Source organism: Neolamprologus brichardi, chromosome 7 (genome assembly GCF_056152115.1).
Source record: "Neolamprologus brichardi isolate AB-2024 chromosome 7, ASM5615211v1, whole genome shotgun sequence".
Lineage (NCBI taxonomy): Eukaryota > Metazoa > Chordata > Actinopteri > Cichliformes > Cichlidae > Neolamprologus > Neolamprologus brichardi.
The window spans coordinates 20,887,536-20,900,662 of NC_142110.1; the positions used below are offsets into that span (position 1 = coordinate 20,887,536).

A 13,127-nucleotide genomic window follows, 5' to 3' on the forward strand; every position below is an offset into this window, starting at 1 on the left:
GAGCCAATCACAGGGGTTCTCTGCATCATGCAGTCTGAAGTTTCTAATCTAGACTAGTCTGGATGAGTAACAATATCGTAAAAGACAGACATGCAACACAATTCAAGTATCTAGCTCTGCAGATGATGAAGCGCTTGTCCTTCGGACCATCATCCGTTGGTTGGAAATACTTTTTAGGGTCAAGTGATGCTAACCTAGACTAAATAATATGCGCAGAGGTTTGCAACACAACTAACTTATTCGACTGCCTGAAAACACACCCCAAATTGCAGTATAATTAATGCATGAAGGCCAAGAATAACAACTCAGACATTGATAAAAGCAACACATCAGCATCACCATCAAGCTAAAAAAAAGACTTACTGAAATCACCAATGCAATCAAATCCCATTAGATAAACAAGGTGAGTAACAAAGACATAACAGTAAAAGATATGCCTTGTGCAATTATTTTTCTTTACTCTGTCAATTTAATTTGTGTTAAGCTTTGGTAAAAAAAATAATAATAATAATTAATGTTACCTTTCTTTATTTTTCTTCTAAGAGATGTAGGTGAATAAGGTGGACCGTGTTCATTATTGATCAAACTTATCATAATAATCATTTTGCCCATAACTATGCAGCCATATACTCTTCTATGAACAACAGTCTGTAAATATCTGGGATGTGAGGATAGAGTTGTTGGCCTTTGGGAGAAGAACTTCTATAGAAGAATAGAATAATCCTTTAATTGTCCCACAAGGGAGTAAATTTGGTTGTAACAGCAGCCAAAAAGACACATATACAAACAAACAGTACACAGGACACAGAACAGAAACATACACAATTTTATAAATGGAGTGTGCAGTTTAGCATTGTCTTGAGTGAAATATGCATGGCTCTTCCTGACAAGACATTGTTGCAATGAGAGTGTACACTCTAAGAAATGACACACTGATGTTGGTAGCATTAAGTAAATGTTTTATGTTAAAACTAATGCCACCAATTGATTTTTAATTTTAAACACAAGTATGTTGTTTTGAATTTAATTAACAACATACGATTTCAATACAACAAAATGCAGTAAATTAAATCCAACGTAAAAAGTTCATTTAAAATGAAGAGCACCTTAATTTAAAGAGGATTGTCCTAATAGGCTCTCCATACTTCTGAGTTTGCACATGTGCAGTGTGGAAGTTTGATCATCCGCCATTTTCAACTGAGACTTGCATATGCTTAGTATCCTGGATAGAATCCATCGCCATCTGATGATTATTTGGTAAGTACAACAATTTAAGGATGACAAATTTGATTAATGTATACTAACTGATAAACATCTGACACTTTCGGGAATACTTTTGCATTTTTTTAAACAAATGATGCCTGGTAAATTTTTTAACACTCTAGCTTGTATACCTCTCACGTGTTAGAAGTATGAATACATTTAACAAATATTGTTGAACCTGCTTCTGTGTAATTTTCCAAAATCTTTTGCGATTCCTGTTACGGTGAGACTTGCCTACTAAGACCGACAGTTTTAAAATTACTCCCAACATCTACCGCACCTGCTCCCTGACATCAGTAATGACCACTGGGAGCGCCAGCGATCCTGTAGTTTGAAGAATGAAATGAATGTATAGTGTATTTTAGAAATGTGCCTCAATCAAGTTGCTACATTGTTTGAAAGAATTCGACTCCATGTTGATTTCTGGTTTAGTGTCAAACGCAGGGATTTAAGCGATTAACAGTTTGATTTGTAAAGTATAAGACATGCGTTCTTCTGTTGTCATTGAAGTGCAGAATAATGTGTAATACTGTTATATATAATGCATTTAACTCCTTGTATCAGTTTCCATTGGCTATCATCGCTACCGAAGACAGGAAATCATCAAAGACATGCCATTCATTGCAGAGGTCAAAAACAGATGGCCTGCCCTGTTTTCAGAGACTGAGGTAATTGTCTTTAATCAGAATTTTTTTTCAACTGAATATGTGTATATTTGAATATTTTGTATATACATGTGAATCAGTGACATGCAGTCAAGTGAGGCAGCTTAATGAGAAGTAAAATACTAACAAAAGAGAAATTCAATTTGTACACTAGATTTTAAATTTGCTTTCTGTGTGATTTCAATATTTTTATGGTCAAAATTGCTGTCATTACGGATTTTCTGTTCAAATACAAGGTAAAACGCTGAGCGGAGGCAATGATGATGCTGTGTCTCACCGCGGACACACACATGCGCAATCCCACTGCTGTTTCTCTAAATTGCCAACGTACATGTTTGATTACACATGTAATACAGATGATGACTTGATGCAGACTACCTAATTTATTTGACGAATGTGTGTTACATGTTTAATGTTATTGGTCATAAATGTGCTGCAAAAATGCATGGAGTGAGGCTGATGGAGGGCAGTGCTGAACCCTAAAAGCAACATGTATAAGAGGTACACGTATATGGATTCACAGTGTAATCACATTACACTGAGAGCGCCATTGACACAGTGGATAAAGCAGCGCTCTTAGGGAACATCAGTAAATTTCACAAAGGACAAATTGACACTAAATCAGTCCTAAGCAATGAGATGCACCAATTTTATTTCAATGCATCTCCTATTTATAAATTAATAAATTGATGTAAAATGAATGATTTTTCTATAATTGTTTCCAGGTCATTTGACCAATTTATTTACTACACACAAAAAATGAGACACACCAAACCTAAATAAATTTTAATGCATCTTCTGTAGGGCTGGGCACTTATTGCATCGCTTATCAATATTGTGATAACACACGTCCTATGTGATTAAAATGATAGACTGCTTTCAAACCTCTAAAAAAATATATGATAATTTAGTTGAGACTATTACTTCCATTACTGTCAAACTTATCATCAATTCAACAAGATAAATAACTGCTGGATTGTCTAAATAGCACATTTGCTAAATTTAATTTGCAGTATTTGTATTTGTGAGGCTGCATTGATAGATTTATAGGCAAAAATACTATTATGATCTTTTATTGTAACTCTTATTGTTAAGAAGCTTGGAAAGAAAAGCATCTGGACTTCTTTAAGTTGCTTGAAGACGTTTCATCTCTCATCCGAGAAGCTTCTTCACTGAAGAGAAGTGAAGAGAAGCTTCTTCACTGAAGAAGCTTCACTTTTCTTTCCAAGTGCCTTAGACTACGATGACCTGGATGACTGAGAACCTTCACAGACTTATTGTTATTGCAAAAAATACCACAAAATGTCATGATAGGATTTTAAGTCCATATTGCCCAGTTCTAATCTTCTATTTAATTTTAATATTTTTAGGGGCACAATTATTAAATATATTGTTGAACAATCTAGAATTGATTAAAGCAAAAATGAAAGCTTTCACGTAATGTCAAAATTGAAAAGCTTCGATTTTTGGGTTCATATATTTGTTTATCTGACTCTGAGGAGTCAGTGCCTTACCAATCATGAACCTCACTGCACGTCACTGATGTGAGTTATGAAACATTGCTTAATCACTTATCTGGATTATGTGTTAATATTTTTGACTTTGTTTTGTAAAGAGGTTGAAAGGAACCAAAATAGGAAACTTCTCTCATATTGAGTTCTTATCTCCACCAGACTCCCAGCGTTGATGTTCGACGGGAATGCATTCTGAAAGCTGTCTGTGTCTACTTAAATGAAAAGCCAGATGACCTGTTCAAGGAATTCTTGGTAAGTTAAAAAAGGAAAACGATCAGTTATTTTCCTTTTTTTAATTTGGGATTGGAAATGGAAGGTGGACTTACTTGTCCATATGTATATGTATGCAATTAACTTATCTTTTTCTTTTATTTTTATTTAAAGGATGTGGATCTTGGAGCAAGCAGAGAAACGGAGCAGCTGACTTTGGGAGTCTATGTTGTCAGACATGGAGGAGCAAACTCTGCAGATACACCTGAGGACATTGGTGTCATCATAGAAGGATGCACTATGCTGCAAGCTCTTAGTGATGTGGCAAAGGGTTGTGCCCTCCTGCTTGGACTAATCTACAGTCTAAATCTGAGCTACCCAAAGCACCTGAAATACACATTTGAATTTCTTCAGAAGGTGCTGACGGAGTTGGATGGGAACAACCTATCCATGAAGGTGCAGGTTCTGAAAAACAAACTGTTTGAGTGAAACAGTCTGCACTGAACTATAGAGGACACTGAACTTTTAGGTTCACAACACTTTCCAGTTTTAATCATTTCAGTTTAACATGACATTCTGTATCTTTTCTTCCTGCACTTAAAATGCACTTGAATATATGTAAAGATTGTTTAGGAAAAACAATCTAGAAGCATTTGAATTGCTCAAAGTGTGCTTCAACAAGTTTTACACAAAGTGTTATTAAAGTTAGGTTAACTGAATAAACTTGTGTTTGATTTTTTTAATTTACAAACTTAAATAGAGTAAGTTGCAATTCTGTTAAAGTGATTTAATCCTATAGTTTCAGTAGTCCGTGTTTTGGGTGAGTAGATTTATCAGATTTACTTAAAATTTGTTGTTCAAATTAAATATATCATACATTTTATATTTCACTAACCCAGTTGTGTGGAACCGGTTGACATAACTGGGTGGAGTAAATACAACATGTTATTTCTTAAAGTAAGTAGAGCTTGTTTTGGTTGAGTAGGTTTTATTTAGTCTTCTCAATTTAAATCAACAAGGTTAGTTAGATCAACATTATGATATTCAGTTAATACAACATGATTCTTTTGATTTGCATTTAATTATCCAAATGTTATCAGATGTACTTAAAATTTCTTGTTCAAATTAAATGTATCATTTTCATATATATATTTCACTAACCCAGTTGTGGAACCGGTTGACATAACTGGGTGGAGTAAATACAACATTTTATTTCTTAGAGTGTAGGTTTGTCGAAAATTTGTTTATACCTCTGAGCATTGATGGCTCCTTTCAAGGTGTGCAAGCTCCCATTTCTTTAGCTACTACCCATATACCATCAGAGATGCAGGCTGATAACAAGCCAGATGGTCCCTCTCCTCTAGAGGGAATGGCATCCTTGCTTTCAAAAAAGAATTTCAAACTTCAGTTTGTCTGACCACAGTTTTCCACTTTGCCTCAGACCTTTGGTCCAGAGAACACAGCTGCATTTCTAGGTCATGTTCACATATAGCTATTTTTTTTTTCTTTTGGCCATATGGCTTTAACCTGTATTTTGAGGATGGTGCAGCGACCTGCATTCATGCACAATGATTTCTGCAAGTGTGAAGTTTGCTTCTGAAGTGTGTTGCTGCTGTCAAAATCAAAGTAAGATAATATTTTTCATGAAATTGGAAAATGCCTCAGTTTAAACATTTGATATGCTTTCTATGCGCTGTTGTTTTACACAGTGTCCCAACTTTTGTAGAATTGGATACAAGCAGAGTAGAAAAGATACAACATGGGAGGTAAACAGAGAAACCAGAGTAATGTGTCTTTAAAAACCTGGAACTTGTAATCCAGTGAAGTCAGATGAGTTAATTTGTCAATCACAGACGAATAGAAGAAGAAGAAGCAAAAATGTCCAAAGTGATGTCTTGTTTAGTAATGATTAGTGTAAAAAAATACACCAGCAAAGCTTTATAGATTTTTGTCTAGTCTTTTCTGTTTTTTCAGCTGCAAAACCACTAAGAGGTCTCCAGGCAATCCAATTATTGGAATAAGATTATCTGGGCGTGGCTGATCTGCTTTCATTTTATTGGCCAAACCCCAATCTCTGCAATCCGTCCCTCGTTTAAGAGACCTCTCAGCGGACCCTTTACCTCTGATAATAGTCAAATCCATCAGCAGGGGCCAGCAAGGTCTTAAGGGCAAGACATATTGTACAGCACGATCATCTCCTGCTGCTTTTTTCCTCATTTTTGTTGGAAACCAGCAGCTATCTGTCTCCTCACAGTCGCTGGCTGACAATCCAGTAGACAGCTGCCGTGTGTGTGTGTGTGTGTGTGTGTCTGTGTGAAAAAAATAGATTCATCCTAAGACTTCTTAAAGGTCAAACCTCTACAAACCTCTGCAGTTCTTATGGATGACTTTCCATTTAAACCCTCCTCTATGCCTTTTAAAGTCTAGTGTAATCCAGTTCTTGTTGCATTGCAAAACCGCTTATATTAAATTACTTGAACTGTTGCTTAGCATAATTTAAAATGAGTCTGCTTCTGAATACCTTGACATGCCCTTTCACAGCACCAGAGTACAATCAAATACCTATGTACTGTATGTAAGTAACAGTTTGGGACATTGTTATGATGATAAAGCATAGATAAAGCAAAAGCCATCTTTCAGAGCACTTTGTTAACTCGATCACTGACACATATACATAGGATGAACAGTATGGACAATGTCAGCTCTGTCTCATGATGCTCTTATCCACTTAAAATAGATTGCTTTCATTATTATTTGTTGATTCATGGAAATGATTTTGAGAAAACACCAGTATGTTTAGCCCACAATGTGGGTGTAGCAGGTTATAATAACAACTGTGACCGTCTAGAGTGGCACATATTAGCAAAAGTTTCAGCTTTTAATCTTTTAGTTTTTGTTAAAGATTTTCTTTTGGATTAACATGCTGTATCAGTTACAACCCGCACGGCATTGATTTAAAAATTGACTACAATATTTACACCGTTAAAGGAGAAGCTGGCCTCATTAGCATGCTTCTTTGGATCTGTTTGAAGGATAGCACAGTGAATGTCATTTCTGCACTGTATGGGCCTCCAGCAGCCAGTAGGAAAGAATGAACATTAGATACAGATTTGTGGGTGTTTCTTATCAAACTGTTTTGGAGTTTTTTTCTTTTCACAGTTGTTTGGCCATTTGTCAGTTTCTTTTTTTGTTTTTGCCAACAAAAAGTATATCCCAACAGTGCTGACACCAAACTGAAAAAACATACTGGATGCTAATTAATTCCTTAAGAACAATGCTTTCTGTTTCTTTTTCTCTGGCACACTTTTTTGACTTGAAACTTGCTATTTGCTTAGACAGAGTCATCTATTACAGCGGTCCCCAACCCCCGGGCCCCGGACCGGTACCGGTCCGTGAGTCGTTTGGTACCGGGCCGCGAGAGTTGAGGCTCAGGTGTGAAATGTATCGTTTTCAAGGTTTTTATCGGTTTTCAGCGTTATTTTGTTATCGTTTTTATCGTTTACTCGGTTTTCCTTGGTCTTTTCACGTGTGTTATGAATAAATTTTCTTTTTTTCTGTACCGGTACTAGTTTTATTTTGTTGTATTTTTCCGCGACACCTTAAAGGCCGGTCCATGAAAATATTGTCGGGCATAAACCGGTCCGTGGCGCAAAAATGGTTGGAGACCGCTGATCTATTAGACCTCAGAATCAAATGAGAGCTGGTTATAACACAGCTAAGAGTTGATTTTCTGCATAGCTTGAGCACTGGAATTTAGTGCTACAACGTGTATTTCTAATAATTCGATTATAAAAAAAATTCTCGACGCAAATTCTTCGCTTCCCTCCCATTGTCACCATGGAAACGCACATTCGCGACTAAAAACAGACTTGCAATACGAACGTATTTAGGAGCAGCGTGTGAATGAAAAGTTTGACAACATTAAGCTCGCAGCCTCCAGTTTTAAACAGAAACGCTGATAACACAAAGGCAGCAGTGATGATGACGCTGGCACAGTTTAATGTGGAGTCTGTTTACACACCGCGAACAGCAAAGAGGCTGTGATCACCATTAAAACACTTACTGGGAAAAAACGAGCGGAAGTCCTTTATCAACATGAAGAAAAGCAAACCTTGTAGCTGCTCTAGCTGTTTTACACAGCGAAAAATCCGCAGTAAAGCTCCAGAATTTGTATTAAAAGCAGATGAACTGTTAACTTAGTCTGATACTGTGTTTAAATTATACAGCTTAATGAAGGCAGGCTCTTAGTTTACGTGGAATGGAACAGGGGTGAGTCTAAAGGGGGGCATGGGGTGTATCAGACCATATTTACTTCAGGCCTTTTATGAAATTTTTCAGATTGAAAGTGGAATAATATAAAATAGAGTCTCGTTTAAATTGCATTAATATTTAAAAATATAAAAATTAAAGATTTTTTCTTTAATAAAAATGTACATGGGCCAGTAAAACTCTGAGACATTGACCTGATGGACTTTAGGTTGGACAGTGAATTATTTTTAATATTAATTAACTTTGCTTCAAAGCACAGGGCAAACTTCAGAATGCTGATACGTTCACTCTTCCTCGCAGCAGCCACCACATTCTGCTTTAAAGGCTTACAGACACAAACACACTCATTCACTTGCACACTTAAACATGCAGAAACACATGTATAAAAGCCTTTCAAGATTACAGAGTAAAGGTTTTTAATGTCTTCATTTAGATTCTATATTGATCTTACTTTATTAGACTCTGACTCTAGTTAGAGTGTTTATATTTTTTTGCAATTAAAAAAATAAAATTGAATATGATTTTTTTTGACAAACAAAAACATTGCAATTTCTAAAATGGAAACCAGTGAGCAGTTCATTTTGAAAACCTGTGTCTTTTCTCTTTTGAATATTTATTATTCATTAATAATAACAAAAATATTTCTTTTCCGATTACTCAATTAATTGATTGCTAAAATAATCTATAGCCGCAACACTACTGGATTTACCCTCTGTGTTCCGTTCTTATCTAATTTCTTATGAAGTACCACTTGAAACATGACTGGTTTGTTCTGATATTCATTAAAACAAAAAGAAATTGAATTAAAAGGCATTTATATGGCAAAATGCTCTTGAAGTCATTTTTTTTAATGCATTTAATCGCTTAGCTATAAAACATGGACACTAAATAAAAGAAGGTCAGACTATTGTTCAGACACATTATCTTGTCTTCCCTAATAATTTAAGTTATCCATCACAAATATTTTGACATTTCTGCAGCCTTTAAATACTTCATCTGTTGAACGTTGACCATCTCTGCCTGTGCTCACAATCAGCTCTCATTTTCCAAGCCAAAGATATCACAGCTTTTTCTTGAGGTGATGACAGCGACCTCCAACACAGACCTCATCTTGCAGTCCTGTCTGTGACATTTAAACTGGCCTCCAGGGATTGAGCAAGTAAACAAATGAGATAAGACGGGAAGAGTTATAAGAACTAGACCTTCATTTTAGAAAAGGTTCAAAAGTTCTGCAGAGACCAGGCTATGCGGTCAGTTCCTTTTAAACTTCATTCACCTTAGGTGCCTCGCATCGTGTCACACAGGTTGCCTCACCCACATATAATATATAACCATGTAAACACTGGGATCCACTTAATCTCTAAGTGACATAAAGAAAGATTTAATTTTCTTGACTAAAATAACTTTGCATTCAGTGATCATCTGAAGCCAAACTCTCATGCCATTCAAGTGCTGACCATAAAGTGTGTTACATAAGTTGGTTTCCTTGAAGGGGTAAAGCGAAGGCTTTTATATATTTTTTATATATCTTTGCAGTTTTTCTTCACATTGAAGGTTTAATGTGCTATCAACTATAAAGTGCTTTTACAAAGGGCCTTCCTGGAAAATGAGAAAAAGAGTCAAATATTTTAACCCAATAACAGAATCTATGACTTGTTTATAAGCCATAACAGAAGAGTTTAAAATCCGATATGATAAAGTCGACCCTTCTCCTGTCTTCTCTTCGACTAATTCTCAAAACAAGCTTTGCTTGAAATCTTATTTCTTTAACATGCACACTAAAAATTACAAGAAATTCCAAATTAAAAAGTGAAAATGAAAGAACATGAGAAGTATATGTATATTAAGAACCCACTCTGCTTAACTTTCTGTAATTAACTGCAGATCCTAATCTCATGATATTTATATGCCAAAAATATGGCCTAAATTATATGCTATGGTGATATCGTCATAATTATAAAAAGCCCTCAAGGTTCTCTTGGGAGCATAAATATGATGATTAATTAATCTTAAGCTATTAATGGCAGTATCATCATGAAATGCCCGTGAAATGTATAGAGATTATAATAGGGACAGTTTTCTCGAGGTTACCTCAGTCTCTAGAGAGGAGGTCACTCAAAAACTGCTTCAGGGATTCTTTAATTAGATGGCCATGTACCTCGGATACCTTGAAATTAATACAAAGGTCCTTGTGATTTTGTGTTCTTATATTTTTTATTCTTTCATCAAAACTATGTGGCCAACAATCTACTACCTTTGACTGGTTATGCCTATGTTTAAAAAAGTCTTCTTTAATGGCTTTAGAGGCTTTGTTAAAAAAATAATAATTTATATAAGTAAAGAAATAAAAAATAGTGTAAACCATGTATGTTTAAAAAAAATTGGTTCCATTTTAAAACTTTAGAAAGTATCTTAACCCAAGTCATAGTAGTAGAAGCAGTTCTGCTGCTCTGCTCAACAATAGTAGTTAATATGGAAAAGGGACAGCTGTAACACATTCACCATCTGCAAGTTGACAGGCATGACTTTCCATTAGGATTTTGTAATCGAGCCAAACACCTTATCAATTTCGGTGAGCAGGTCATGAATTCTGAATTTGGCTTTTTGTTCAGCTCTATGACAAGTTGTACCTTTCACAAGCTGCCACAATCTGGAGATGTTGACATCCTGAATTGCAAAGCAGTTATGGCTACCACCTTTTCTTTTTTACCTTTATGTGTGTACAGGCACAAGGTGAACATGCAAACTCCCCATGAAAAGGCCCCAGCTGGCCAGAACCATCTTGTTGTGAGACATTAGTGCTAACTACTGCATTACACACGCTTTAACTTTCAAAATTTTCAAGAGCTCAGTTATTGTAGAAATATTTTTCATGGGTACGACATTGCTAGTCATTCTTGACCAAACCATTTGCTTTTTTTAAGTTACTACAGTTACTACATTCCTCTGAATCAAAAGCTGGAAAACAGTTACTTTATTGAAAATCAGGTTTTGAATTTTGGATCAATTCAAATGGGGTGTTAGACAGACCAGACCAATAATCTTGCCTCAACAGTGTCTTAAGTGTCTAGCCGGGACCTCCCCACATCCATCTTAAAATACTCTGAACAATCTGAAATACATCTGTCTATATTCTGTGTGAGCCAAGTCTGCTGTGTTCATTGCAACATCCATCTTTTAAGTTCTTCAAAGTCCTCTATGAGGGTTGATGCCTGAGGGACAGCTCACTGCAGGTCGGATGACCCAAATATTCTGTGCTGCCATCTTTTTTCACTTTGGTCTTATGCACTTTCTCATTCCATTTACTAGGACCTATCTGCTCATTTACAGGCTGCTATCTCACGGGCCATCCATCATTCTGTTTTGTACCATACAGTGGCTTGGTATTACTTTTTTTTTTTTCACAGATCTAAACTGTGATCCCTTACTAGTGTAGGCTGTCTTACAATGCTTGGAATTCGCATAACAGGAAAAACCCCTGGTTCCTGAAAACTCATTAAAAATAATATTATATTTTCATGTTTTTGCAAAGAAGTGTAAAATAATGATTGAAAAATTGTGTTTTCAGAGCAGCACCTGGCACATGCAACGCAATATCTGCTTTTAGCAACTAAAACATGCTAAAACTGTTCTGTGGTTGCGCTATGACACCCACACACTACACACTCCCATCATCTATTGAGAAGCACTCATCATGCATGAAGAAAATACACTCTTTATGGAATATCTTAAACATATTCCAACAAGACTTGCATTTCCTCTGAAAAACCCTCTTATTAGAATTTCTACGTGTGTGAGGACAGTGAGACAGTGGTGAGGTGTAGGAGTGACATATAGGTTCAAGGTGGGGTGGGAGATTTCATCACAGATCGGCTCTGAGCCCCTTCTTTTTTGCAGTGATGATGGACAGGCTGACAGATGAGGTCAGGCAGGAGTCTCTGTGGACTATGATGTTTCCAGACAACATTGTTATCTGTAGTGAGAGTAAGGAGCAGTTGGGGGAGAGAGGTACGTACTGGAAAGAAGAGGAATGAAAGTCAGTAGAAGAAAGACAAAATACATGGCTGGTGGAAAGATGAACATGCAAGGAGCCGAGGAAGTGAAGGTGGAGTAGTTTAAATATCTAGTGTTAACCATTTAAAGCAACTGCAGTGTATAAGAGAACAGCTCAAGCAGTTTAAGAGACAAAGAGAGGCAAAGCTGAGATAGTTTGGAGTGCAGAGGAGGGATAGTGGATACACTGGGAAAAGGACGTAGTAGATGTTGAAGCTGGAGTTTCCAGGCAGGAGAAAAAGAGGAAGACCTCAGAAGAGGGTCATGGATGTAGTGACAGAATACATGCAGAGGGTTGGTGGGATGATAGAGGAGGATGCTGGGGTGAGATGGAGACAGATGACCCCTAAAAGGACCAGCTGAAAGAAGAGTGAGATCACAGCAGTTTATACATATTCATTTCCAGACTCCCAGTTTCACTATGGTGAGTTTGTATGCTTGTCCATATTTGGACAAAGCTAAGTCAATATCCAGGAATTGGGTGTTTAAAACCAGAACATTCTGAACACTTATAGTCAGTACAAAAAGTAAATGCAGTCAATACCATTTAATTCAGTGCCATGAATCTTAGCTGTTCAATAAGTAATTTCACTCTTTGACACATACCAGTTTTAAGAGCTGAGAGCAGTGTCTGAGAGTCAGAGGTAATAAAAGAGGGAAGGAAACTTGTGTTTGAGGTTAGCTTAACATGAACTTCTGCGTGTGCACTATGTAAAATATAAAATGGAAAATGAAATACGACTTTAAAGTCCTCTGGACTTTGCTATTCATGGTGCAAATTCTACTGGCATATTGCATAGTCTTGTTGTAAGGACTGTCATCAGGTCATTTAAGTGCACTCACATAACCACACAGGCCATGTCCAGTTGTCTTTAATAAAAGACTGCTTGGCACTGCAACCTGTCTTTGTGTGTACAGCCAGTCTGAACACTGCTCTGTCTGTATGAGATGAGGCATCTGTCACTTCAAAATACTCTAAATAAATCCAAGTGAACCATGGCAGCAACCCCTCCGCATCTGTACAGCCCGTCGCTCTCTCTTCCTGACTCTCATCCTCATGACTTTGCACTTTTTTTGAAGAGAGAAACAGGATAGTATGCTCAAAGCCTTTGACATAGATACAATCTCAAATGGCACACAATGAATTAGACTC

General features: G+C 36.5%; 1 protein-coding gene across 1 annotated transcript; it reads left to right on the top strand.

Annotated features, from left to right (window-relative positions):
- Nucleotides 1-1,096: 1,096 nt before the first annotated feature.
- LOC148102015 (uncharacterized) lies at nucleotides 1,097-4,200 on the top strand. Its single transcript, XM_087844397.1, has 4 exons — nucleotides 1,097-1,257; nucleotides 1,828-1,931; nucleotides 3,602-3,694; nucleotides 3,827-4,200. Exons 2-4 carry the CDS (start codon nucleotides 1,875-1,877, stop codon nucleotides 4,139-4,141), a joined length of 465 nt encoding a protein of 154 aa, XP_087700523.1. The 5' UTR covers nucleotides 1,097-1,257; nucleotides 1,828-1,874; the 3' UTR covers nucleotides 4,142-4,200.
- The last annotated feature ends 8,927 nt before the right edge of the window (nucleotides 4,201-13,127 follow it).

What these genes read in the sequence shown, in the direction of transcription:
- LOC148102015 (XM_087844397.1), top strand. Translation starts at nt 1,875, where the DNA reads ATGCCATTCATTGCAGAGGTCAAAAACAGATGGCCTGCCCTGTTTTCA. An exon ending in CCCTGTTTTCAGAGACTGAG is followed by an intron (nt 1,932 to 3,601) that starts GTAATTGTCTTT and finishes TATCTCCACCAG; the next exon opens with ACTCCCAGCGTTGATGTTCG. An exon ending in ACCTGTTCAAGGAATTCTTG is followed by an intron (nt 3,695 to 3,826) that starts GTAAGTTAAAAA and finishes TTTTATTTAAAG; the next exon opens with GATGTGGATCTTGGAGCAAG.